Genomic DNA, 25556 nt, shown 5'->3' on the forward strand with positions numbered 1-25556 from the left:
AGTCAGGTTTGCCCCTTTTAATTATCGAAGCGATTAAAAAAAAAAATTATTCTTGATTTTCTCTTTATTTTGACCCAAGGAATCACTAGGTAAAATATGTCCCCACCTTTTTTGAACACCCTGTATAAACAAATGAAAAAAATGTGAATATAATTCAATTACAATACAAAACGTTCTATATAGTTTTATGACTGAAAATACTAGTTTGTTTGTTTATTGGTCAAGCTTTTTGTAAACTACTGTACCTACAGATTTTAGAGTAATTACAACTTTTAACAATGATTATGCAACCATGAATGTTATAAGCCTATCAGTGATTCTATAGTTATGTATTGGGCCCTACTAGAAGAGTATACTTGTATTAAGCCAAATTGAGAATTTGTTATTGACGTAGGCCTATCATATAAAAGTATCTATGGCAACGGTATAGTAAAATGTTACATTGATTATTTTTTTCAGATTAAAAAAAAATCCATTTATGACGTTAGTTCTGAAATGTTTATTATTATTTTTTTTGTTTTTGCAATAAATTTAGTTAGGTCCACAATGCTATTTCGTTTGTTCATCTAAGGGAAATTTTATATTTTATGAACAATATAATGGTAACTGCAATTTCTGTTATTTTCTACTAAGACGTTAAAAAATGTTCTTTTCTCAACCCGTCCCAATTTTAAGCAAGTGCAAATAAAAAAAATCGATTATCTTAGTGTCTAATTAAATTAACTTGTCTAGTAACATCATTTGAGACAAGATATTCATCACTTATAAAATAAAATATTGTAATTTGAGGAAACTACGATTATTCTGCTAATGATATAGATAAAATGAGTACCAAGCAACTAAATTAACTTACTGATAAATGTTCTTTAAAAACCATTTAATATAGTACCGTAGACGCAAGCAAAGTTTTGTATAATATTACTGTATACAACACCACAATTTATAGAAAAAATGGTTGTCTATAACCTGTAAAACATAAACAAACATAAAACCTCTATATGCTAAAGAGCCTACAAATATTTAATTCATTTTTTCACTACAACCACAGTACAAAATAACCAGTTTTATTTAACACAATTTAAAATATTACTTACTTTTAAATAATGCTATGTAGAATATAAAAACACAAAGATAATTTTTAACCGAACTGTACACGTAAGTATCTAAACTGTACTGAGTCATATAGACCCTGTGATAACAAAAGGTCGTGCAGTGACCTTGAAACCACCTGTATGATAACAGCTGCAAGCCGCCGCCATGTTGAATAATATGTGAAATGTTTACGTAAATTGAATCAAGGACTGTTTTGGTGAATAATAAGTTATTATTTGTAAAATCCTTAAGGATACAAATACAGATTGTACTGTACATTGTAAAGAACTGTGGCATTTTTGTGTGTTCTGGCAATGTTATAAGGAACATATCCTGATAAAGCTGAAACAAGCTCTAAATTTCTGTTTGTGTGTCTGTCAGTGCCCCCCAATTAGGCGATTTACACTACTAACTTTCCCAAGTAAATCAGAGTTTCAAATAACGTGAAACATGGTTTTCTTCACTAAATTTTTGAACAGTAAGCTATGTTAACTAGCCTAAATAATTTGTAAATATATTATGTACGTTCAAAACCCCAGTTTTACACTTCATTAGACACATTATTTTCTACGATTAACAGCATAATATCAACTGTAAACTGTAAATTACATATTTACGTGATAAGCTGTTTACAGTATAAGGCTCGTTGGTATTACGACCAATATTTATAATAATCGGATTGGTTATGTTGGTAAACACAAAATTGTGTATCTAACGGTTTTAAAATATAAATTAATAATTTTTTACTTTAATGGAGTACTTGTGATTCGCAACGGAATTAGGACCTTAAAAAGAATATATGGTTCCTAAACATATTTTGTAGAAATTAGCCAAACACTCCTTAAACACACCTTATTCATAATATAATTGTTTTACAAGGCTATTTAGTTTTATAACGTTTTTCAATTATTTAAAACATTATCTTCTGCATACGTAAAAAACAGTGACAGGCCCATCATTGATTATGAAATCGTTAAGAGCTGTGTACCTAGCTTGTATTAAAATTATCTCTGATTTAATTCAAGTAGTATGGATAGTAACTTAATAAATAACGAAAACTAAACTAATAAATTAATAACCTGACCAAAATGCAAATACTGTTAATAATTATAGGTTGCACACATCCATATGGAACTTCCACATTTATGACTTTAAAATATCTGGTAAACACAAAGATAGGTTTTTGTAGGCAGCTACTAGAAATTTACAGAAACCACAAATCCTTTTACTCACACAATGAAAAACCGTCACAGCTTTTTATAATGGTATTAATGCAATAATCTAAATGACCAGATAACATTTATCTAATTATTGTTGACAGTAGTAACGCTGAATCTGCTGTTTTTAAGATTTACTGCAAACGGAAATCCATATTAATTGTTCTTTTAACTCGAAATATGCAGATAGCTGAAATTTGTTGCAGGACTTTTGAGTCAATTTAAATTTATGCTTTGGTTTTGTATTGCACATTCTTGAGGAAATTAATAAATATACTGATGTATTAAACTTGTAGTAAAAATGTTAAATGTTCAAATGTAATTTTGTGAATTTACATGCTAAAATTGCTCCAATTAAACATATAAACTACCTCACCGGGTGTGAAGGGTTATAACAGTAGATTGGAAAATCAATAATGTTTCTCATTTTTCAGGATCTCCTAGATTTATATTTTATACTCTGCAAATACTACAATTCCCTCTCACGACTCTTTTCCCTATCTTTCATACAATCACCTTAAATATTTAAATATTTTACCTTCATTTTTACCTTAAATATTGTTCCTGTGAATTGATCAATTATTCTACATCCACTGAAATACTGAAAAGTTGGGATGTTTTGCTTTTTGAAATTGAAGCAAAACATTTGAAATTGAAATTTGAAATTCAAGTTTATAAGTAATATTGTTTGTCAAATCTAATAGTTTCATCTGCCAAACCAGCATTGAAATTGTTAATAAATGGAAGATTAGAGTAGATGATGCTGGTAAATTAATCCACTACATCCGAGGTTTTATGAGTCCTAATTTATACGTCTAGTAAAATTGATACGGTTACTCATAACATTAAATTCGTCATTGGACAAGAATGATGATATTTAAAGACGATCCGAAATGATTCAATTTTGATGACATTTGGTAAGACCGTGTATTTGACCGTATTATTGACGTTCATTTGAACGACTTAAAACCAACATAATCGGACTTTGAGAACAGGGTGGGATGTGGGTAAGAATTGGGTTTTCTATTTTCAACCCTCAAATAAAAAAATAATACTTTTAGAGCTTAAAAACAAGTACTGTTGTAATTAGGTATATTGAAGCGTCATTGTACGCCTAATAGGCATGGGGGAAATAACAAAAAAACTGTAAATATAAATTGTTATGTTATTATTAAGAATAAATAAACTGTTGTGTTGTGCCTATTTTTAGGGATACATTATGATCGAATTTGTTTATTTCAAACTAAGCTATAACATGTCAATAAAAACACATTTTACTACCCTCCCTACAGCAGACCTAAGTACTCGATATTTTAAAAATAGAATAAATATGACAATTTTATGTGAATATTTCAATGAAGATCTAACCAGGTAAATGGAAATTCACTTAGTCTGTAGGTTTGCTGCGGCATGGGTATTATTATAATAATTTGTTGGTGATCTATGAAGCTTTACTTCAGTATAAATACATGAACGAGTCACAAACATCCATGCTGTTGGTTAATCGTCTATCTTTATAGTACAAAACACAATAGGAAGGTTTTCTGCATATTTCAAAGCAACAAAGAAAGTTTGGCTATTCACCCCATGCCAAAACCAGATTTCTCTTTATTCCCATCGTTCATCCTATTTAATTTAAAATTATTATAGTTTCTTTACCAGTTCAAGACGGGATTAGACAAATAATATGGATATCCAAACAGTTGCACACTTACTATCGATTATTATAAAAAAAACTCAATTTTGCTATTTAGTCCAAAGAATTTTATGGTCATGAAAAAATTATAATAACTTCTCAAATACAATGAATTCCTCTCAATATCTTTGCTTTATCATTCTACCCGAATAATTATTGGTTATATTTTATTGTTATTTTGTATTATTTTTGAAAACTCCCCATCTAATCTCTTATACGATCTATTTTAATCATCTATTTTACTGATAGTATTTTATTTTTTATTTTATTATAGGCTAAGTTAAGATTTCAAAATTATTTTTTTAGTTTTTAAGATTTTAGGGTTAGTGTCAAATTGTATTCCATGCAATAAATTAATTAACACTTGAGTTTTGAAACAATGACACTTTGCGCGTAATATACAATACAATTACTTATAACGCTCAATTTAATAAAATAAAGAAACTAATAAGGAAATTTAGTTTACCTTATTTGTTTGTATAATAGGCCTACTGAGTAACATCTTTACAATCACAGTTTTAAAGGTTAAATATTTTAAAAGTTAAAAAAAGATGTTACAATTATATGCTAATATAAAAAGTGGCACCAACTTGATGTATTCTAAAAAAAAATATTGGGAGTTCGTTGTTTTTGAATTATCTCTTTTGTTAACACCAAACAAATTTACAATAGTTGAAGGATTAATAGAAAACTTAAAATACAATAACAGACCACTTGATCATAAACCACCTCAATATTTTAGAACTAAAATGTTTATCTCTTCATCAAATTTGTTTCTAATCAAAAGAACAAAATCTTACTTTGAACATTTTTTAATTACCTAAAGGAAGGGTATAAAAACATTGTACTATAAATGACGTACAATCTTGGGAAAGCAAAATTGGAAATCATTGGAGCGATTTTTGCTTAGAGGTAGAAAGACTTACGACAAAGACAAAGGACTACTTGTTCCATCGTAGGTTTTCTCAACATAACTCAGGTTTTATAAAGGTTATAAAGCAATGCAATAAACGGCCTGTACGTTTACGGCAATTAAAATACCATATGGCGCAACACCTTATGGGGTTTATGGTTATTGCAAACTTTAAATCACAATACCAATAGGTTGTTTATAGCTGTTAGTTCAATTTAACCGGAAATATATTGAGAACTGTGATCAGATATCCGATATATTTAATCACGATTATTACATACGTGCAATAATGCGGTTTTTAATTGTTGCGAAAATATGAAATTACTAGATGTCGTCCAGTGGTCGAAAACTCAACCAAAAATATGTAGACTTCTCTATTTCACCCCACGCTATAAATTAAATATGTGATTCAAATTTCATCCATTTGTTTTGATTTTCTGTTTATATTTCATTGTTAACAGTTCATAGTTTTTCAAAGTTTAAAATTCATTTTTGTGGTTATTTACTATAGCCTATTTTAATTTATGAAGGGGCTCACAGGAAAATATCCTACAGAATGTGTAGATATGCAGTATGTCTTCCCTACGATGCACACGAGCTGATGATAAATTGTTTAAATAAACATGCTTGACTAGGATATTCTATAACATCCATCTATCTTCATCTTATATTTATAAACATAATAAAATAAGGTTATTAAGTAATGATTACTAACAATACCTCACACATTTTCCGACCTTGGCTTCGCCTCGATCGTAAAACTTGAGCCTGGGTCCAAAAATGTCACTTTAGACCCTTATTGCCAAGAAATATAATTTTCATACTGTAGTCTCGCTTTTTACCTGTTATACTTATGTATATGTTCAATCTATATAAATAAAATTAGAGTTTTGTCTGTACATTGCTTAGAATAATAAACTTTTTGGTTATTTTTACATTTCATAGGTCAGAGAAACCGAATCAAACCTTATCTCAATTTCTGTCTGTCTGTCTGTCTGTCTGTCTGTCTGTCTATCTGTCATTCTCTTGGTAACGCTAAAATACGCACTTTATTACAACTACTCCTCAATAACTATAGCACTGTCCCGCCTGAAACTTATTTTCCAAATACTATACATATATGAGATGGTTTTAGACGTATTTCATCGAATATGAGACAGTTAGATATTTAACAGTAAACCCTTGAAAATCAAGTTTTTGTCGATTTTTGACGTGGAATTTCTGGAAGCCCATGTTAACCTTATGAGAAATGAAATTATTGAATCTTAACAGCTGTTTCAATTAAACAAGTTGGTTCTGTTCTGTGATGTTCAATAGCATTAAAGTTACAAGGATTACCAACAGGGTGCAGCACTAGCACTATTATTTCTTTTACATTTATGACAACAGCTAATTTGCAACCTGGAGGCGAGTGAGCGTAGCGAACGAGCTAACCTGAAGGCAAGTGAGCGTAGCGAACGAGCTAACCTGAAGGAAAGTGAGCGCAGCGAACGAGCTCCAACATACAGGTGAGTGAGCGTAGCGAACGAACTTCAACCAGGACGTGATTGAGCCATGCAAACGAGATCAGATAGTAAAAATAAAAGTAAGCCTACCGTTATAGGATCGACCGGCAGACACAGAGGTAATTTAACCTTTTATTGATTGTCATACCGATCCGGAACAACAAAAAACAACATAAAATGAAGCTATGTATAATAGTTTGGCCAGCATATCTTAAAATATGCAAACCAACTGCTGTTCGTTATATAAGAAGGTTTCAACTGAATATTATAAGATCCCCGTGCGTAGAACGGGTACACAGCTAGTATTAGAATATAAATAATGGTTGAGTACGACGGTCGACAAGCGTGTCCTTTACGTTACCAACAGTCTAGGGGAGGGGGGTGATGCAAATTAATTTATCATACTGAAGCATCGTCAAAACAAGGTTGCAGGTTAAATCTTTTAGTTTAAAGGAACCATAGATTAAAGGAGTAGTAGACACCTTCAATCTCTTCTGTCTACTACTTTATTCATGTTAATACCTCGCGTAAAGCCAGACCCTACACTGCTATCATTGACTATAAATCCTTAAGGATTTATAGTCAATGCTGCTATGCTGCTGCTGCCGCACAGATCCGTAACAGTTTGCCTAATCACCGCTAGGTGCGCTACAGGTTCGCAACAGTTCCCTGAGTCACTACTACGACGTTAGTGCTCAATTATTTGTACTGGGGGGGGCTAACTTTATATAAAGTTGGCCCCACCCACAGTTTTTTAATAATAACGCTTGAATCAAAAGAGCACTAACGTTGGGGATTTCAGCACTAACCAGCACTAACGTAGCACTAACGATTCGTACCATTTTTGACGTTAGTGCTCAATTATTTGTACTGGGGGGGGCTAACTTTATATAAAGTTGGCCCCACCCACAGTTTTTTAATAATAACACTTGAACCAAAAGAGCACTAACGTTGGGGATTTCAGCACTAACCAGCACTAACGTAGCACTAACGATTGGTACCATTTTTGACGTTAGTGCTTAAATGGGGGGGGCCAACTTTATGGACCTGATTGGCTTATGAGACTCATAACTTATAACACCAATAACAATGCACCCCATTTCCCATTCGTAGAGTGGTAGGATCCATGCTTATTGCTTAGCGACGGGAAAGGGCTGCGGATGAAATAAGATTTCATTTGTTTCCCATGTATCTATATATATATATATATATATATATATATATATAGTCCAATGTATGTATGTTTGTTTGTCCTTTATGGACTCCGAAACCGCTCGACAGATTGTAATGAAACTTTCGGGCATTATTAAGCACTAGTTGTGTGCCCGTTCTACGTACGGGAATCTTGTAGTAAGTTGAAACCTTATATTCAGAACAGGAGTTGGTTTGCATATTTAGTGTGAATTTTTACAGATATGCTAGCAAAACTATAAACCATATTCTATATACATTTAATTGCACTACAAAAAGGTTTGGTTTACGATGCAAAATTGTTCATCGACTCGAAAAATACCAAAATAATTTCTAAATTACCTTCCAATTTCAAGGTTAACTCAACGTAAAGGTGACATTTGGAAAAGCATAGTTCATGATCATTGAGTAAATGAGAACTGGAGTAAAAATTAACTATATACATTTTGGACATTACAATAGGTTTGAAATAAGATTAAGTATAGTAGACATCTAAGTGTATGATTGAATATGTTTCAAAATCAAAATATGTTGAAATTGTTAATACACTGGCCTTTTCCCCCTTTTCCAGTAAAACAATTATTCCATTTATGTATTTATTTTGTGATATTTTTTCTACAATTACGTATAAAACCCGTGTTATTTCAGTGATAAACAAGTGGTTGTATCAAAGCTCTTGTCAAAACAACCCCACCCCACAGTTAGGATTTGTTGATCGGAAAGTTGGTTATCAAAATATTAGTTGAAAGCAGCTCTCGTCAAGTTTCAGCGTAAACTCACTCAATGCGATATTGGGATTAGTGGAATGTTCTGCCGTTTGAAAAATTCAAAACCCGAAACATTTTTGGGTAAATAATCTTTAATACATTGGACATCAGTTTTTCCATTTGGATGAGTTTTTATTGCCTATTAATTTTATGTGCAATGTTTCTAAATTCATTTATATTGAGGTATCATTTGATTGAGTTAATATTGTGATTTTATAAGACTAATTTGATTATGAATTACCATTATTACCTAAATAAAGTAATCACGATAATTCCTGTTTTGTATTACGATTACGATTATTCCGGAACTATATACGCAGTTCCTTAAACGGATTAAAATTTATTTTTGACCATCACCCATTTCCCAGACTAGACATACTAGACATTTATAATCCCTTTAGGCCCTATAAGATAGCAAAATCTTAAGTTTCCAAAAGTTACAATATCTATGGATATTTTAGAGCGCCTGACAATAAAAGCATTCATTCTCAACTCAGTACGTTCGTTTAAATTGCCTATAATGGTTTGAAAGAAGGCGCTCAAAGCAAATCATAGAAACTTATAGCATTACTATATATCAGTAGTGTTATATAGTAAATGCTTATAGTATTCACTTACGATTTGTTAATTGATCATTTATACTTTACCTGCTACTTAAAACACTTATTATATAAACAAACCCCGATCCTTATTTGGAAGTGTCAAATAATTAAATAAATGATTTTAAAAAAGTTTTGATTTAAAGATGTCATTTTATTCATTACATACATACACTACTCTCTTCAAATTAATCCTTTGGAAATTTTGAATTACATATTCTTGTAAAAAAAAATTATTAATAGATTCGCTTTCAAACACGTGTGTACGAGTGCTATTGCACATCTTTTTTATTATTTTGGCGGAGAACCCATCTTATATATGTTATATGCGTCAATCACTCAATAAATAACTATTGGTAAATACCTTAAGATTTATTTTTTATATAGGTACATATTAGAAGTAGTAAATTAGTTTTAATGTTGGTAAAAAGGTAATATATTTTTTAGTTTGACAGTATTGTCCTATTATACGTTACATGAAAGTTTTTGGAAATTTGCTCAAGTCTACGATTTCTAGGATAAAGACAAATGATAGTTTTTACATTGCAAAAATGTTTAATGATAAAATTCATTATTGAGGGGTGGTAGGGGTCTATATGGATTATGAAGAAGGATAAACCCTCAGCCTTTAAAGGAAACTACTGCAATTCATTCTTATCTCAAATTGGGTAGCTTGTGGCCATTCAATCTTCCCATACGTTGGATTTCTTCTCCTTTTTTTGTTGTTAACTTATAACAACAAATATTTTATGAGTTTACGCACATCATAAAAATTAAAATTAAACATTAAAAATTGTTTCCAAACATATTTTCTACAATTAATTTACACCGTTCTGATTAGTATTTAATCTTATATCTGTTACTTGTCGTGCAAGAGACAAGTGTTTTCGTTTTTTTAGATGACAAGTTTTACAAAGAAAATATTTTTAAAATATTTTTTACATCCTGAACTCAGAGGTGGAACAAAACTCTTGAGTTAACTAAGACCTCTTAACCATATAAGTCCTTCTCTAGTTCACTGAAGTATTGTCCAACTAACACTGACGTTTTTTCCAACTCAAACAAAATAAATCTACATATTTTATTTATACCTAGTGAATAGAGGAGCTACCATTGTCGGTTTGATATTGAAAAGTTAACATGTTTACAGCATAAAATATTCTCTACGTGGTAACTAATAATCCAACCCAATGGTAATTGTCATATATTTATCAATAGGTTACATTCAGTAAATATTTACTGCATAAATACTGTAATTTTCTACTTACAGTAATTTTCCTAGCCCCGGAATTGTTTTTCACATTACTTGAGGCGATAAACTAATTCAGAAAGGTAATCCCACGACACCTTTTATATAGATTGTTAATTTTTAGCGAATTTCCCTATAGGGAAGTAGCTATTACCGTAGGTCTCATGGTAAGACTTAGGCCCGGGACCGATTTACTTTTTCATTTTGATGTCCACAGAGGCCAAAAACACCATTCGTTCAATATATATATACTTAGTGTATATATATATATATATATATATATATATATATATATATATATATATATATATGTGTGTGTCCGTGAACACGATAACTTGAGTAATTTTTATCCGATTTTGATGAAATTTGGTTTGAAGGTGTAATGCGGGATAAACTTGAATGTTGGGTTTTATGGGGGGTTTTATGGGGTAAAAGTTGGTTTTTCTCACTTTTGACCCTAAAAACACAAAATTTTCCAATTTTCTAATCCTTCTTAAAGAGCTTAAAAAAACAAACAATTCAGTATGTCAAAGTGTTTTTGTACGGTTATTGGTTACGGAGAAAACTAAAAAAATTGTAAATTTAAAATTCCCATGTTATTCTTATGGAGAATATTGTAACATGTTGTAGTTTGCTTGATTATGGATATCTTTTGATCAAACTTGGCAAATATATTCATTTTCTACTAAGCAATAATTATTTTACTTAAAACACACACTTTAATAGTTTCCTTGTAGCAGCAAACCTAGGTACTCGTTAAACCTAATGTTATTTAAATAGATCGATTGAAAATCAATTCAGCCAAATGGAAACTCGCTTAGACGGCAGGTTTGCTGCGGCGGGGGTATTTTTAATGTACAAAGTAATGAATAAAGTAACGACTATACAGTAATTCATTGGGCAAATTAGATAGTAATATAGTAATGTATATAGTATATGGATTATATGTGCGTTTATTCAAGCAGAGCTGTTGGTCGCACTGAGAGCAATTTCAGAGTGGTGCTATTTATCATATAAACAGCTTTACTGAATGTGCAAAACGCACCGCAGGATAGTGGGAGGAAACCCAATATTCCACGCCTTTAATTATCTTTCAGTATACTTTTAGTTTTAAATTGTAAATTTATAAATAAATAAATAAATAAATATATCGTCAACGTAGCAAACCTGCAGACTAAGTGAATTTCCATTTGACCGACTATAATTTAATTAGAATATCTTCTAAGAAAAGTCTGATTTATTCCCTATTTAAATAACATTAGTTTAATGTGTGATCAAGTTTGCTGCTACGGTGAAGGGTAAACGTGTTTTTTTAATTATTATAAAATTTGTATAGTATATAATGGAAATAATAAATGTACTGAATTATATCCAAATACGGTACTGTACTATAATCAGAGTAGCTAATGCTCGCATGTTACTTTCAAAAACGGCTCAAACTATTTCATCTAAATTGTTAGAACTATTTTAGTTTTAGGATACAACTGCCAGGTCTAAATAACATACATTTTAATTATTACTTAGGTTTGCCGCTACAAGGGAGGTGATGAAATATGTGTTCATTAAATTGCAAAAAGCTTCGTATGAAATAAACAAATTTGTCTAATTTGGTCCAAATATATCCCTAAACAGGCAAAGCTACAGCAGTTAAAATATTTTCCATTAGAATAACATGGAAATATGTTAAAGTACATCCGAACATAAAATATTTATAGAAAGATATGCGACAGACAAAATTTTTTTAGTAATACAAAAAAATTTAAATCCACATTAGCAAAATCTCCTTTACAGCATAAAAAATCACTACGCACATCATGCAAAATGCGTTGAATAACAACTTATATAGTTTTAGTTCGGTAAATGTCCAAATTGGCTTGCAATATTGAAATATTTCGCTGGGAAAATATCGGGACCCGATAAAAACATAAATACTCAGCCTAGCTTGGAGCAATTTAATTTTAAATGAACGTTCAATCTTATATCTTTTCGGAAACGTTTCGGGTTTATTTTTGAAAGAATATTCCTTCTAGTTATTCGGGGATTTATATTGATAGTGAAATCACCAGACTGAAATATGTGTAATAACTATTTAATTTTGTTTATAAATATTCCACAATAATTGTATAAAAAGTTACACATTATCCAATCGTAATTTATGAGTTTAATAAAAAAAAATAAACCTTTCATTCTTATTAACATGTCTAGAAAAATATTTCATATTTATGTTTTTGGCGTAAAATATGTATTTTACTATCCCCGAAACTGAAATACTAACTAACATTGATTTTCAAATTACCGAGCAATCAGTTAACAAGTATTGTTTTAAACCATTTTAACCAATCAAATCAAATTGATTTAATAACTAATTTATATTTCATGTTCAATTGTAGTTTATGTTAAAATCTTGGAGGTAGCTGCTCAGGCGGATTCAATATAACCCTTGGATGGAGTGTTTGATAATGGCATTTCGCCAAAACATGGAGTAACCCTCAGTATTAATTACGGACATTCTGATGAGACATTTCTAAATACATGGCAGTGAAATGTGACGTTACACAAAACAGCTGTGTTACCCACGAGCTTCACCCTATTTGACATCATAAGTATTAATAAAACTATTGATTCGTTAGGTTAAGCTGAAGTAAACAAAACAGAATACAGTAATACAAACAAATAATCGCACCTGATTTCAATAAGGTAATAAATTGAAAGAATAACAAACAAATAAGTACAGTTGAGGTTCTTTTAACATTAGGTATATGAAAAGTTCCCTTTAGAAAGGAATTACGACCTTAAAGGGCAATTTATGAAATAATGGATAGTTTTGCGCAAGGTTTATCGTCATGACGAACATTTTGAGTATATGGTTTATGGGCGTGTGACTTGTAGTTTTCTCAAAAGTTCATGGGTAGTTTGGGGTTTATATATGGATGAATTGATTTGAGAGGAAAGAATCATGGGCGTACCTGGGGAGCCAGGATAAGCCAGAAGAGCCAGAGGAGCTAGAAGCCAGGATAAGGTATACAAAATTGAGATCCAAGAAAAATTTTATTAATACAAGAAAATATGAGTAAGATGGACAGATTTTTTATGAAATTTTTTGGCACGACATGTTATCAATTTTTTATTAGTTTCTGAGTTATTTCTTAAATAAAATTCAAATTCCTACATTAGTAATAAACAGACCAATTTCTTGCAATATGCATAAACTAACAACTTTGTGTAGTATAATGAATTAATATAAACCTATTTTTTGTGACATTATTTTGTTTTTAGTTGCCTTTAACAATGATGTAACGAACGATAATGCTCTACGGCATAAGTTATTAGGCATTCTTCAAAATAGTTTACCACACATTTCGGGTGTTATAAATGGATGTGAAAAGATGGCATCGACACAAAAAATACAGTTAAATGTGTATTGTACAGCTAAGCAACCTTACCTGACCCCATTGACGGACATAAAGCCACTTCATAAACTAAGACTTAAACACTGGATTATCGAGCTAGGTTTGTTATATTAATGTCTCAAAATTGCGTAAAATACGCTCATTTCAGCATATTGTTTTTAAAATTTTCCTGGGGGAGCCCCCTATGTGCTGGGGGGTATTCCATACCCCCCAGGCCCCCCGGTGTGCCGCCCCTGTTACAAGGCCCCCCCCCAGTTTTGATCCTGGTTACGCCCTTGGAAAGAATACGAAATGTGAGAATACGTATTTATAATACGTGATTACACGTTATGTTTGCGTAAAATAGTTTCCCCATTGAACAGCAATGGTTAACAAATTTATAAAAGTTTACAAGAAACGTTTATCCGGAATGTCGAAAGCAACGAGATGAATGTAAACACTGAGTTTGAAGCTTGGAGCTTTTAAAGAAAGAATGCGAAATCTTCAATACAAAGGATGCAATCCTGCAAAAGCTCTTACCACGAGCGTTGTGACGTGTTTTAGGATATTACAAGGAATTTCCTAAACTCTATTTAAGGTAAAATGTTTTTTTTTTACACTTATATTAATAATATAGGTATATTAAAATATTGATATTTGTGAGCTAAGTTAAATAGTTTGATTAGAACTATGTTCTTTTACCGAGTATAATGGTATGAAGTTCTATTGTAAAAAAACCTATAAAACTATAAACAATTTCTAAAATAATTAGTTAATATATAGTAAAATATAATCTAAAGATAAGATTGAACGAAATTAGAGAATAAAATCCTTGCCTTACATTTTCTGTGCAAACATCTGTAGCGAATTCCCCAGGGTAAATTATAAAACAGTTCTATCGAATTTTTACCACTGATCAACATTCTATATGTTTTGTAAAACATTCCAATGATTTATACTTTACAATACAATTAACTACTCTGTATTACTGTACAGTTTTTCTGATAGTAAAAAATAGCTAGTTAAGTTGTAATATCTGTAAGAACAAACATTTGAAATCGTGAAAATTAATACACAGCTAGCTTAAAGAAGTACAAATAATATAATCCATCTAACCTGAAAAAAACACTATCCTATAACTCAAACAAAAAATCCCAAATATCAACATCATGCTCGAATTCGACCACGCATTACTTGCATACAACAATCGCCTCTGACAATGAAGCAAGTTGCGGAGTGTGAACTGATAACGCTGAGAGACTGATAACAGTTATAAAACGTCAGTAGCAGACGATAAGATTGCCGCGCACGCGGGAAGCTGAACCAGCTGTTTCCCAGCTAGTCTGGCCCGGTCTCTACAGTAGTGCGGACGTGAGTGTACGTGTCCTTCGACAACTCGTGTTTTGTGTTTTGTGATTCGGTTTGAAAAACACCTGTTGGCTGTGGTTTTGGTAATTATTGGCGTTGCTGTTGCTAATATCATGGTTTTGGTTAATTACTATTAAAGAATATATTTCATTAAACGTTGATTGTTATCAACATATATTTTTACCTCGGACTTCTAAAATAAACGTTTATTAGAGCATATACATTTTTATATTAGGCCTAGCGATGGTTCCACTGATTTAATATTTGGTAAAAATTTAAAACGCCCAACTCATCTCAAACACACTTCCTGAAGTGTGAACCTTTGTAATTAGGTGGATTGTTGTTTATCCGTTCAAAAATACATCTGTTGAGGTTTTTTTGTATTTACAGTATACTAGAAAACACACTCCTGTTCTGTTACCGTAGGCTACTTTGGGCAATTCTGTTCCTAAATCGTTTTTAACGATTTATAGTATTACAGTGTGCGTTAATATTCATTATTTTGCTCCATCAGTTTTCTAAAAACATGCTAATTAGTCTTTTGGATGATTATTGTCGTTTATTTTTCTTATTACATATAACCATAATTTATTATTGCTCATAGCATTAAAATGTTGATTGTTCAACATAACTTTGTTCCATTGGTTCAATAAAAACACACTTAATACGTTTTGTTACTATAACATTTTACGATACTAATTACAGATTTTCATTGATTAATTATTGTTCATAATCCTACAAACATACTAGGCCTAATCTAAATCTTAATTGTTTGCTTAGTAAAATGTAAAGACAGTTGTGATTCGTGTTGGGTATTGCAAACATCGCTGTTGATTTTTCATTTTCCCAATGATTCATGTATACAGATAATTTATGACCATTCATTTAATCAATGGAACAGTTCACCAATCATAATTTTCTGTCAAGTAAAAAACCTCTTTAAGTATGTGAAAAGCTTATTGTTTACATTACGAGGCATTTTTTGTGGATAAATCTGTTTATTGTGAGCATTTCTATTTCTTTTCTACTAGTCATTCTATATACAATTTCAGTCATTCAACGAAAATTGGTTTGTTTATATTTTCATAGTTTAAAATACTATTTATGATTCAACAATTAATTATTTTATCAAATTGGCTATCAAAAATCAATGACAAAATGGCATCTAGATAATAAAACAGCTAGGTTTGGGATCGAACTAGCAGATTCGAGAGCGAACATAATTCGCCTACAGACAATTAATTTTAGTACAAAATAAAAACGAACACAGCATCACAGCACATTACGCACAATGCCATATTATAAAATCTGTTATCACGAACAGCTGATATCAAAACAGCTGATTCCTCCTGACCTAGTAATACAGACATTGTTGTCATGTAGCTTTACACAGGCAAATGACGAGCTTGTTGTAGTGAGCAATACACACTATTCACTTTGAATACCCGAAACACAGTCCTATTCCCTGTCACGCTTTCGTCTTCGCTTTGAATTTATATGTCACTCTTTTATTGTAATTTATTTTGTAAACCGTTGGGAAATTAATCAAATTAAAATTTAATTAGCTAATTAAGTAAATTTGATCCCGTTTTTTATTTCAAACAAACTATGTACAGTATACACAGTTGGTAGCCTCTACACAATGAAAATATTGCAATTATTGCATATATTGTTAATTTATTTGCACTATTCTTACACATTTTAGCGTGGATTAATATAGCTTTATATAGGTTTTACGCCTCATTCAAACCTTATGGACCCTCCATTTAACTAAATCAATTACATTAGATTAACCCAGTTGATTAAATGACGTGATGACTCCTTAGTAGAATAAATTTAAAAAACAATATTTTTAATAGTTTTTCCTACAATCAGTTATATTAATTTCTGTCATTGTAATGAGAATTTAAATAATACTAATCTGAAATTTCCAAAGAATGATTAAGTGTTGTACCGTTATTGTAGGACTTGATCTAAAAGTGTCAATAATTAAAACATAAAAATAATTCTACAACTTCATTAAAGTAAACCCTGTATAATAAAGTTCGTCAACCAACCAATAAAAGAAAAAAACTCTTTAAGTATGAAACACGTACTACTTCGAAGCGCATTTAAGTATATTGAACTCTGATAGTGACATAATTTGAAGAAACGAAGAAAGGTATAAGTGAAATCAATTAGTTTCATTTAAATTGATGGATCAAATTAACTCAAAACGTCACACCTATGACATGACATTATCACAATTGGAAAGACGTGAAAATTTCAACATCGACAACTATTACACTCCAACTCAGGCCTATGTCGTGTAGGATGTTTTAGCGCCTGTCCCAAAATACATCTGACAAACCAACAGATACGAGTCTATTCTCCAGTTCTAGGACTACAGTGAGTTCTACGTTTAGTTAACATCACCACGTGCCATTGAAAACTACCCTAGAGTAGTAAAAATAATGTATACTAGTGGCATGTAGGGACATAAATCCCTAAAAAGCTCAAAATGTGTAACAACTTATTGTAATTTTTAAACAAACTAAGAATCAAATTCTTTTTGTCAAGATGGATATCCCTGTACACCTAAAAAAGCACATCTAAAAACGTCTCTCTGTTAACTTTGGTTGTTGTTTTACATGCTAAATTAAATTCAATGTTTGTCATATGTTTACCCTTTTTGCGTTGCTAAACAACCATGCGACGAAACTTTAGCGAAGTAAATAAATATACTATACAAAATTAACAGTTTTATTAGCCAAATTACGTAATACTTTATGGTTTTAGGGTTCCATTTCCCAGTTGTCGAAGCCAATAAAAAAAATCCTTTCCATCAGAATTGACGATTGACACGAAACTTTTGGTTTGGTTTTCAAAGAGTCTCAATTTAGACTACGTTTTCCGTGGTTTTAATATAGTATGCTATACAGTACATTACAGAGTTAACTGGCTAAGAAATAAACCAACTGCGTGTATCGAATACTGGATTGGAAATATAGAGCGACCAACTATTATTAACTTAAGTAAACAAAAATCAGCTGTGAATATCCGATTTTAATTAAATTTGGTGTAAACGTGTTAAGCTACATTTATTCGAACGAGTTTGCGAACCAGCATGTTTGGACTATGGGAACGGGGGTTTATGGGGATTTTTTGGGGGTTAAATTTGGTTTTTCACATTTTAGACCCAAAAAAACATAAAATTTAGCAATTTCTTTCCAAACCGTTTTGCAGATCTTAAAAAACAAATAATTGTGTATGTTGAAGTGTCATTATGCGCCTAATGGTTCTTGAGAAAATTCAAAAAACTTGTAAATTTAAAATTCACGTGTTATTCTAATGGAGAATAAATAAACTGTTGTAGTTTGCTTGTGTATGAACATATTTTGATCAAATTTAGAAAATACATTTATTTCTTACTAAACTATTAATCCTAAAAAAAACACTTTTTTACCCTCCCTTTTGGAGCAAACCTAATTACTCGTTAACTAATTCTATTTGAATAGGGAATAAATGGGATATTTTTAACGAGTCATTTTAGTTTAAATCCAATCAGGCAAATAAAAATTTGCTTAGTCTGCAGGTTTGCTGTGGCGGGGGTATTTTTATATGTATTGTTTAAAATGTTAATCAATGTTTCTTCAAATTTAGGACTCTAAAAAGTTCATAAAAAACTACTTAAAATCTGACTTAGGCCCATGCTCTGTTTAAAAATTCAAAATCATTACAGGACACACCTCAATAATGTTTTGAACTTAATCAGTCCATGACGAAAAGAGAATGTTTATAAAAGAGTTCGGAGGTTATCGCAGTGATTGGAGCAACGTTCTAAAAATATGCTAAAATAAACCAGCGACACGAAACTGTGATTTATATACCAACTGTTTGCTAATATTGTACCAGAGAAATCACAAACTTTGTCTCTAAATTCCAACAAGTTGCTCCAAGTTTTAATTAGAGTGCTTAGTGTAATAGTTGTTGACAAGGGGATATTTAGTGTGGTGAACTGTGATAGATAACGATGAAATATGACTTTTGGTTCTAATACAAAACGTGCTGTGGACAGTTTGGAATATCGTCTTGGAAATTAATCATCCTCCGCATACGATTTATCGTCAACTGTTGCTAACTTGAAGTTCATGGGGCTACAATTATACACTGAGTTAATGTGACTTCCTATATATTTAATTGTTTAATTGTTTAATATATACGTATCGTATATCGAATAAGATTAACAGAACAAGGTTCAACTTTGTTTTTTTAATTGGCTCCAGCTTTAAATTTCCTAGTGCCTGTTTTTATCATTGACTTCAAATGTACGTGAAAAGACTAAAATTCAACTCTTTAAACGTTTTCAATGTTGTATCTAAAATACTTTTATTCTAAAAGCGACTTTGACGTGGAACATGATATTTTATATTTTATATTTCTACCAATAGCCAAAGCTCCATAAGATAATCTTTACAGTATCTAGTAACAAAAGCTTAAAAAGTTTAGGAGTAAAATACGTTAGCTTATGTGTAACTGCTTAAAAGATACTTCTAAACTGAAACACCTGCATTACACAAGCTTATGAAAATACCTTCATAACTCCAAAGTTTGAATTCATAGAGTTTACTTTGAGATGGTTTCATTAAAACTAGTTTGGAGTTTAAGTGATTTTAAACTTTCGTAATGATTCTGAGGGTAGTTTTATTCATCAGCCGTTCTTTACATGGCTAATATGTTTCTTGTACATTATGTGAAATATTTTGAATTAATAATATAGTTAGTTATTAGAAATGTATCTTCCTACTAATTTATATGATCGTACAGTTATTTAAAATCATATACACACCAGAATTCATTTTAAAAAACCAATTAATTTGCTCTAGAATTGTATGTAATTTTGAGAAAATATTATTTAAATAGTAGGCTATCTTTTTTATTGATTTTGATATCATAATCATGAACTTTCCACCATCTAAAATTGTTTAAGGCTTCCATTTATTTTAAATTTAATATCAAATCGAACTCCCTTGCACCCTATTCTATTAATTTCTGTAGATTAATTAGTTAGCATTTATGTAAACAAGGAACAATTGCTAATTTAGCAAAGTAGTGATGTGTTGCTGGAATGCTAAATAAGGTATGGTCCGTATACAATATGGAATATGCACAATAAACTACCCTTCTCCTTGACTTGCAATGTAGAAAATCTTAACACTACATCATTGATTGTTATTTTGAACACAACTATGATGTATAACACTAGTCTATTATTTAACTCTCTAAATCGAAAATTCGTTCAGTTTACATCTAAACCTATTCAGAATTTTATAATGAATGACGTCTGCAAGTCGAACCATGCCTAAATGTTACTCTAACTTGAATTATATTCCCATGTATTTCAAGTTGGCAACAGTTGACGATAAATCATATGCGGAGGATGATTAATTTCCAAGACGATATTCCAAACTGTCCACAGCACGTTTTGTATTAGAACCAAAAGTCATATTTCGTCGTTATCTATCACAGTTCACCACACTAAATATCCCCTTGTCAACAACTATTACACTAAGCACTCTAATTAAAACTTGGAGCAACTTGTTGGAATTTAGAGACAAAGTTTGTGATTTCTCTGGTACAATATTAGCGTCAGATAACCAACGGTTGGGGCATAAATCACAGAGTTTTTCGTCGCTTGTTTATTTTCGCAAATTTTAGAACGTCGCTACAATCATATGACAACCTCTGAGCTTATCTATAATCATTTTTGTACAGAATATTTTTTTGGCTGAGATTTAAAACACGGAGTTGTATTATGTAAAGTACATTAAGTACGTTTAAATATGTGTTAAATGTACAATTATATTGAATGAATCACTTTTATCATTGAATTATGTACAAACAGCTTTTGAGCAGCCCTTAATCTTGATGCTGTTAAATTCTTCATGGGATATAAATAAAAAGAGACCTAAATTATGTTATTTTATTTTTGTATATTATTATTAAATTATGTCATATGTAATTTTTATATAAAGGGATCGGGCCAAACCCTGTTAAGTTTTTATCAATTCCTACTATTATTAGCTAACTACCTCCCTACATGTTTTAAGTAAACATACGCAATTTAACACTTATTATTTATCCACTAAAGTGTAAACCCCCATTTATTAACTTGTAGAGGAGGACACTTGATGTTAGTGCAGTTTTTTTTATTTCGAATATTTAATCAATTATCACATTAGCCAGAATTAATTTTTATGTTAGAAAGAAAGTAATAGCCCAACTCCCAACAAAAATGAAAAAAAAATCATAACAGCAGATAGTTTTATCGTGCAACAAATATACGGTTGAAAACCCAAATGAATACAAAGTAGGCTACTTTGCCTACATTTTATCATATTATTCTACACATATCAAATATTTATGTAGAAATATCTGCTCTCATCGTGTCTAATAAAATCCAAACATAGAAACCTTGCCTAAAATGGTACCCATCTTGACAAATTATTTGCACCTGCCTATATTACGGACTTTGGCGGGGCTTTGGGGTCAGGTTGGTAACGTTATTAAAAATGACACAACATTTTGGCTGTAAAATATGATACAAAGAGAAAATACTATTTAAGCAGCTACTATCATGACAGAAAGGTCATATTCCTTTTAAACTAGATCACATAATCCTTTATAAGATACGGTGGTTAACAATATGTAAACGTCAATATATACGTAACTGCCAATTTACAGTATTTTTGCTTTTTGGAAATGTCCCATTGCTATGTCATTTGCATTATTTGTTGACAATGAAGCCACCAAGACCATATGAACTAGGAGGCCCCTAACAGTTCAAGAATAAAAGCCAACTTCACTTCAAGTATTCCACTACACCTAACATTCCGTAGAGAGATTATATTGACAACTTTATGTTATTGATAAGGCTGAGACAACTAACTGACACCCCCCATGTCAAGGAATTCCACCTTCAACAGTAACCCCACAATCAATTTCTCAAAACTATGCTAGAGGGTTCATTCATTGGCACAGAAGTACGATATGAACTGACGCGACGTGACGAAGGAAAAATCAAACTTACACTGTAACGGATATAACTCCCTTTGAAGTTAGAATATGTCTTCCCAAAAAATATTTTCTTTTCAAATAAAATCATATTACACTGATGAAATCATGGAAGTGTTTAACTACAAAAGATCCACCAATACGATTTTAATACTATTTAAAGGTTCTTCCAAAGGAAGAGATGCCTTATAACATACTAATAATAACTCCGATGACGCACAGTATAGAAATATTTTAATCAATGAATGATCAACCAAATTTGGCAACTAACGCAATTAATACAATTATCGTTTTTACACTTATTAATCTTTAAACAATGCTCAAAATATGTATATTCCACCCAATTTATTGCAGTTAGATGAATTAACGTAAGCCTTGAAAGTAACCGTCGATTTCGATGGGTTTCACCTAGTTATGTATATTCATTGCCTTAATTAAGAACTGTAAAAATCATGTTTTATTACTCCGTTTTATACGTGATAGGCCAAATCTATTTGAACATTGTTATTCGCTACGCATCACTATTTTTTATCGTCACAATACAACTTCAAAGTTATTTTTCTATTTGAAACCTCTGTAGTAGTTTAAGGGAAAAGACATTTAGCCCGTGAAATGCCATTTCAAGTTGAACCGTAATCGCCCGGGCTGTTTGCATTCATTGCTGCATTTCAATCGCGAAAGCAACATAACAGTTCTCGTGAACGATTCGACCCTCGATTTGCTTACGCCTTACTGTTATATAAAAATATTTTTGACGTTTGCTGATACTGAATGCACATTCCTTTATTTGTGAAATGTTTTTTTTAATGCTAATACTTAGTTGAAGCAAAAAGATTAACCAATAAAGATTTTATGATTTGTAGTTTTAATTTTCCAAATTTGGTACGATTTAAAATATAAATCTTGTTATTTCTTTTAGCCCGTTTCAAACCATTAAAACTGCATTTTCTATTGTTTCTTGTATTTTGTTATTATTGCGAAAGAGTAAAGTAAAAATCGTAAGATCTGTTTCAAAAATAGGATAAATACATACGTAGGACACGTAATAGGATAAATAGGATAAATAGTAGGATATATACATAAATAGAATACATAATAGGATAAATAACAGCTAATAGGATAAATACATAAAAAGGATACATAATAGGATAAACTTTCTCCCTTTACCTTGTCAACAACCCTTATCAAGGGAAAGCTGTGGGTAGAAAATATAATTTTTCATGGAAAAAATCACAGAAATTGCAATTTCTTTTGAACCGTAATTTCTACACCATTAGGTTATTATTTTGTTATCAGTATAAAGGACTATAAAATAATAAATTGTTATTACAAATCTTTCGAACCGTTACTAAACTCCGATTATTCCGTTATTTTATTTGTTTTTATGGGGAAATCACCATTAAAAATGTTCAAGTCAATTGAAGTAGTTAGATATAAACTAATTTAACATTATAATATTCTTAATTGTTTATCATGTCAATGCGCTTATACGCATTGTTGACTAAAATTACTAAAACAAAATCAAAACCAATCAAACAGTTTATACAACTTAATAAAATCATACACATAACCTTTCCTAAACTGAAGTCAAAGAAAGTCTGTTGGATAACAAACTTGAGTTATTGCTGATACAAGTAAACGTCAGATATGTTTTGTCTCTTTTATCACTGAAGAGGTATTGCGTTTGATTATATAAAGAAGACTTCAGGTGAAGAGTAGGGGATTCACTGATGTGTTCCTTTGTCTTTCCCTACAAAACTCACGTGGTGTAAAGTTAAAGGTTCAACTACATGTCAACTGATTATTATATCAACATTTTGTTTTGGGTTTTCGTTAATTATGTACATGTTGTTTTTTTTTCAAATCCTTAAGTGTGTGATTTAGTGCATTGGTTACAAAGTCAGTTATAAGAATCATAAATCAATTAAAGACTATGCTATTATAAATTACAAGATTTTACCTGACCCGACAATATACTGGGGGCTACGTACAATATTATTCATTATCCATTTCACTCTAACGTCCCTGTTGCTGTTCTTTTACAAACAAACGCTAGGTTAGGAAAATTCTTAAAGCATAACCTTTGACCAATAGTCAATGGCATAACAATAAAATTCAAGCGCACAGCTGATTTCTAATGTTGAACGTCTTTGGCTGCATAGAGGTATATTTTTTAAGTTGTGCACTCAATGTTATTTAAATGGGTTTCATTACCTCACCGAGTGAGTTTTTAAAACTTTACTTCACTCGGAGAAGTAAAGAGGTTGTATACATCACGCTTGGGACAGGGAAGTTTAACATGGCGGGTTAGGTAAAAGTTAACAAATACATTTTTGTATTGTTTGGAAACAGAACGGCTCAACGATATATCAACTGATTATTTATCTACATTTTGTTTTGGTTTTTCATTAATTAAGTTTCGAATCATTAAGTATGTGATTTAGTGCACTGGTTAAAAGTCAGTTATAAGAATTATAAATCAATGAAAGAGTATGCTATTATAAATTGTAAGATTGATTCGCATTCTTGTCTTCTTTCAGTAAATTCGCATAAGCCTGTACATTTTTTGCGATTAAAAGAGTACTTGTAGTATTTAAACCACCCATGAGCTTTTGCGTATTAATATTTAAAATTAGTAAGAAAATAATCGATATTAATTAAAGGCTCAACTTTTTTCAATCTGTACCGTTGCAATATTAGTTTCTTATCGGTCGAGTGCCTTATTGTAAATCAGATACTTGAAGTTTTCATCATACTTTCAAGAGTTTCCTATTATCATTGCCAATTTTATTCTTCGCTAAACAAAACCAATTGAATTTAGGAGATAAAAAGTAGATATCTAAATTATGTACTCGGTTTAACGCATTTGAAACTGCGATAGTTTCACCCTTGGCTTTGGGATTATGAAGAAGACATCACAAACGGATTAGCTGTAGAAAATTTGTGTTCAAACTGAACATAGTTCAATGAGTCTCCCGCATATAGCATCATTGTATTAAATTAAATTTTTCCCCTTTTCGCGAATTTAGGTGTAGGGAATAAGCTAATACCGCAGGTGGTACGGAAAGACTTAGACCCGGGACTCATTTACTTTTACGTTTTGATGTCTTAGGAGGTCAAAAAGGCATTTATTCTAATTTAAATATATATTTATATAAAATTGTTACGTATTAAAACGGCTATTCAAATTTATTTATATGTTACAGGCAAAGTATATACATAATTGTGCATTCTATTGAATAACTAGACATTCTATATACTACCTGAAATGAATGTTCAACTAGTATTTTTATTCTAAAACTAGCTACAATTATTACTTTAAAACGGGATGTCTACTTTTAGCAATAGTAGAAACAGTTTAGTGTGGTTAGCGTCTCGGTGCGAGTGGGTTGGGTTCAATTCCCGGCATTTCACAAAAAATACTTATTTCGACATAATGACTTTAAAATCGTCTGCGTTTCCTAATTCAAAATGCCACTTGTGTAGGAAAAAACAAAAAAGTGTTACCTCAAGTTTA

At 31.0% G+C, this 25556-nt stretch overlaps 2 protein-coding genes across 4 annotated transcripts in view; one reads left to right on the top strand and one right to left on the bottom strand.

The window, feature by feature from the left end:
* Positions 1–1154, bottom strand: part of LOC128996119 (uncharacterized) — a 109451-nt gene extending 108297 nt beyond the window's left edge. For both annotated transcript variants that reach the window (XM_054421232.1, XM_054421231.1), the window contains exon 1: positions 1095–1154. In XM_054421232.1, the coding sequence (XP_054277207.1) occupies position 1095 (1 nt within the window). In that variant the 5' untranslated portion in view covers positions 1096–1154. The remainder of the gene's footprint in view (positions 1–1094) is intronic.
* LOC128996120 (uncharacterized MFS-type transporter C09D4.1-like) overlaps positions 1–25556 on the top strand; it is a 54480-nt gene that overhangs the window by 7333 nt on the left and 21591 nt on the right. Inside the window, exon 1 of one of the 2 annotated variants that reach the window (XM_054421233.1) lies at positions 14965–15069. The exons of the other annotated variant lie outside the window; for it this stretch is intronic. The gene's annotated coding sequence lies outside the window, so the exon portion shown is untranslated. Of the gene's footprint in view, positions 1–14964; positions 15070–25556 lie in introns of those variants that run through there. 2 annotated transcript variants of the gene reach the window in all.

This window comes from Macrosteles quadrilineatus, unplaced genomic scaffold (genome assembly GCF_028750875.1).
Source record: "Macrosteles quadrilineatus isolate MER2022 unplaced genomic scaffold, UCM_ALF_1.0 Scaffold_6__1_contigs__length_79288215, whole genome shotgun sequence".
In the NCBI taxonomy this organism is placed as follows: domain Eukaryota; kingdom Metazoa; phylum Arthropoda; class Insecta; order Hemiptera; family Cicadellidae; genus Macrosteles; species Macrosteles quadrilineatus.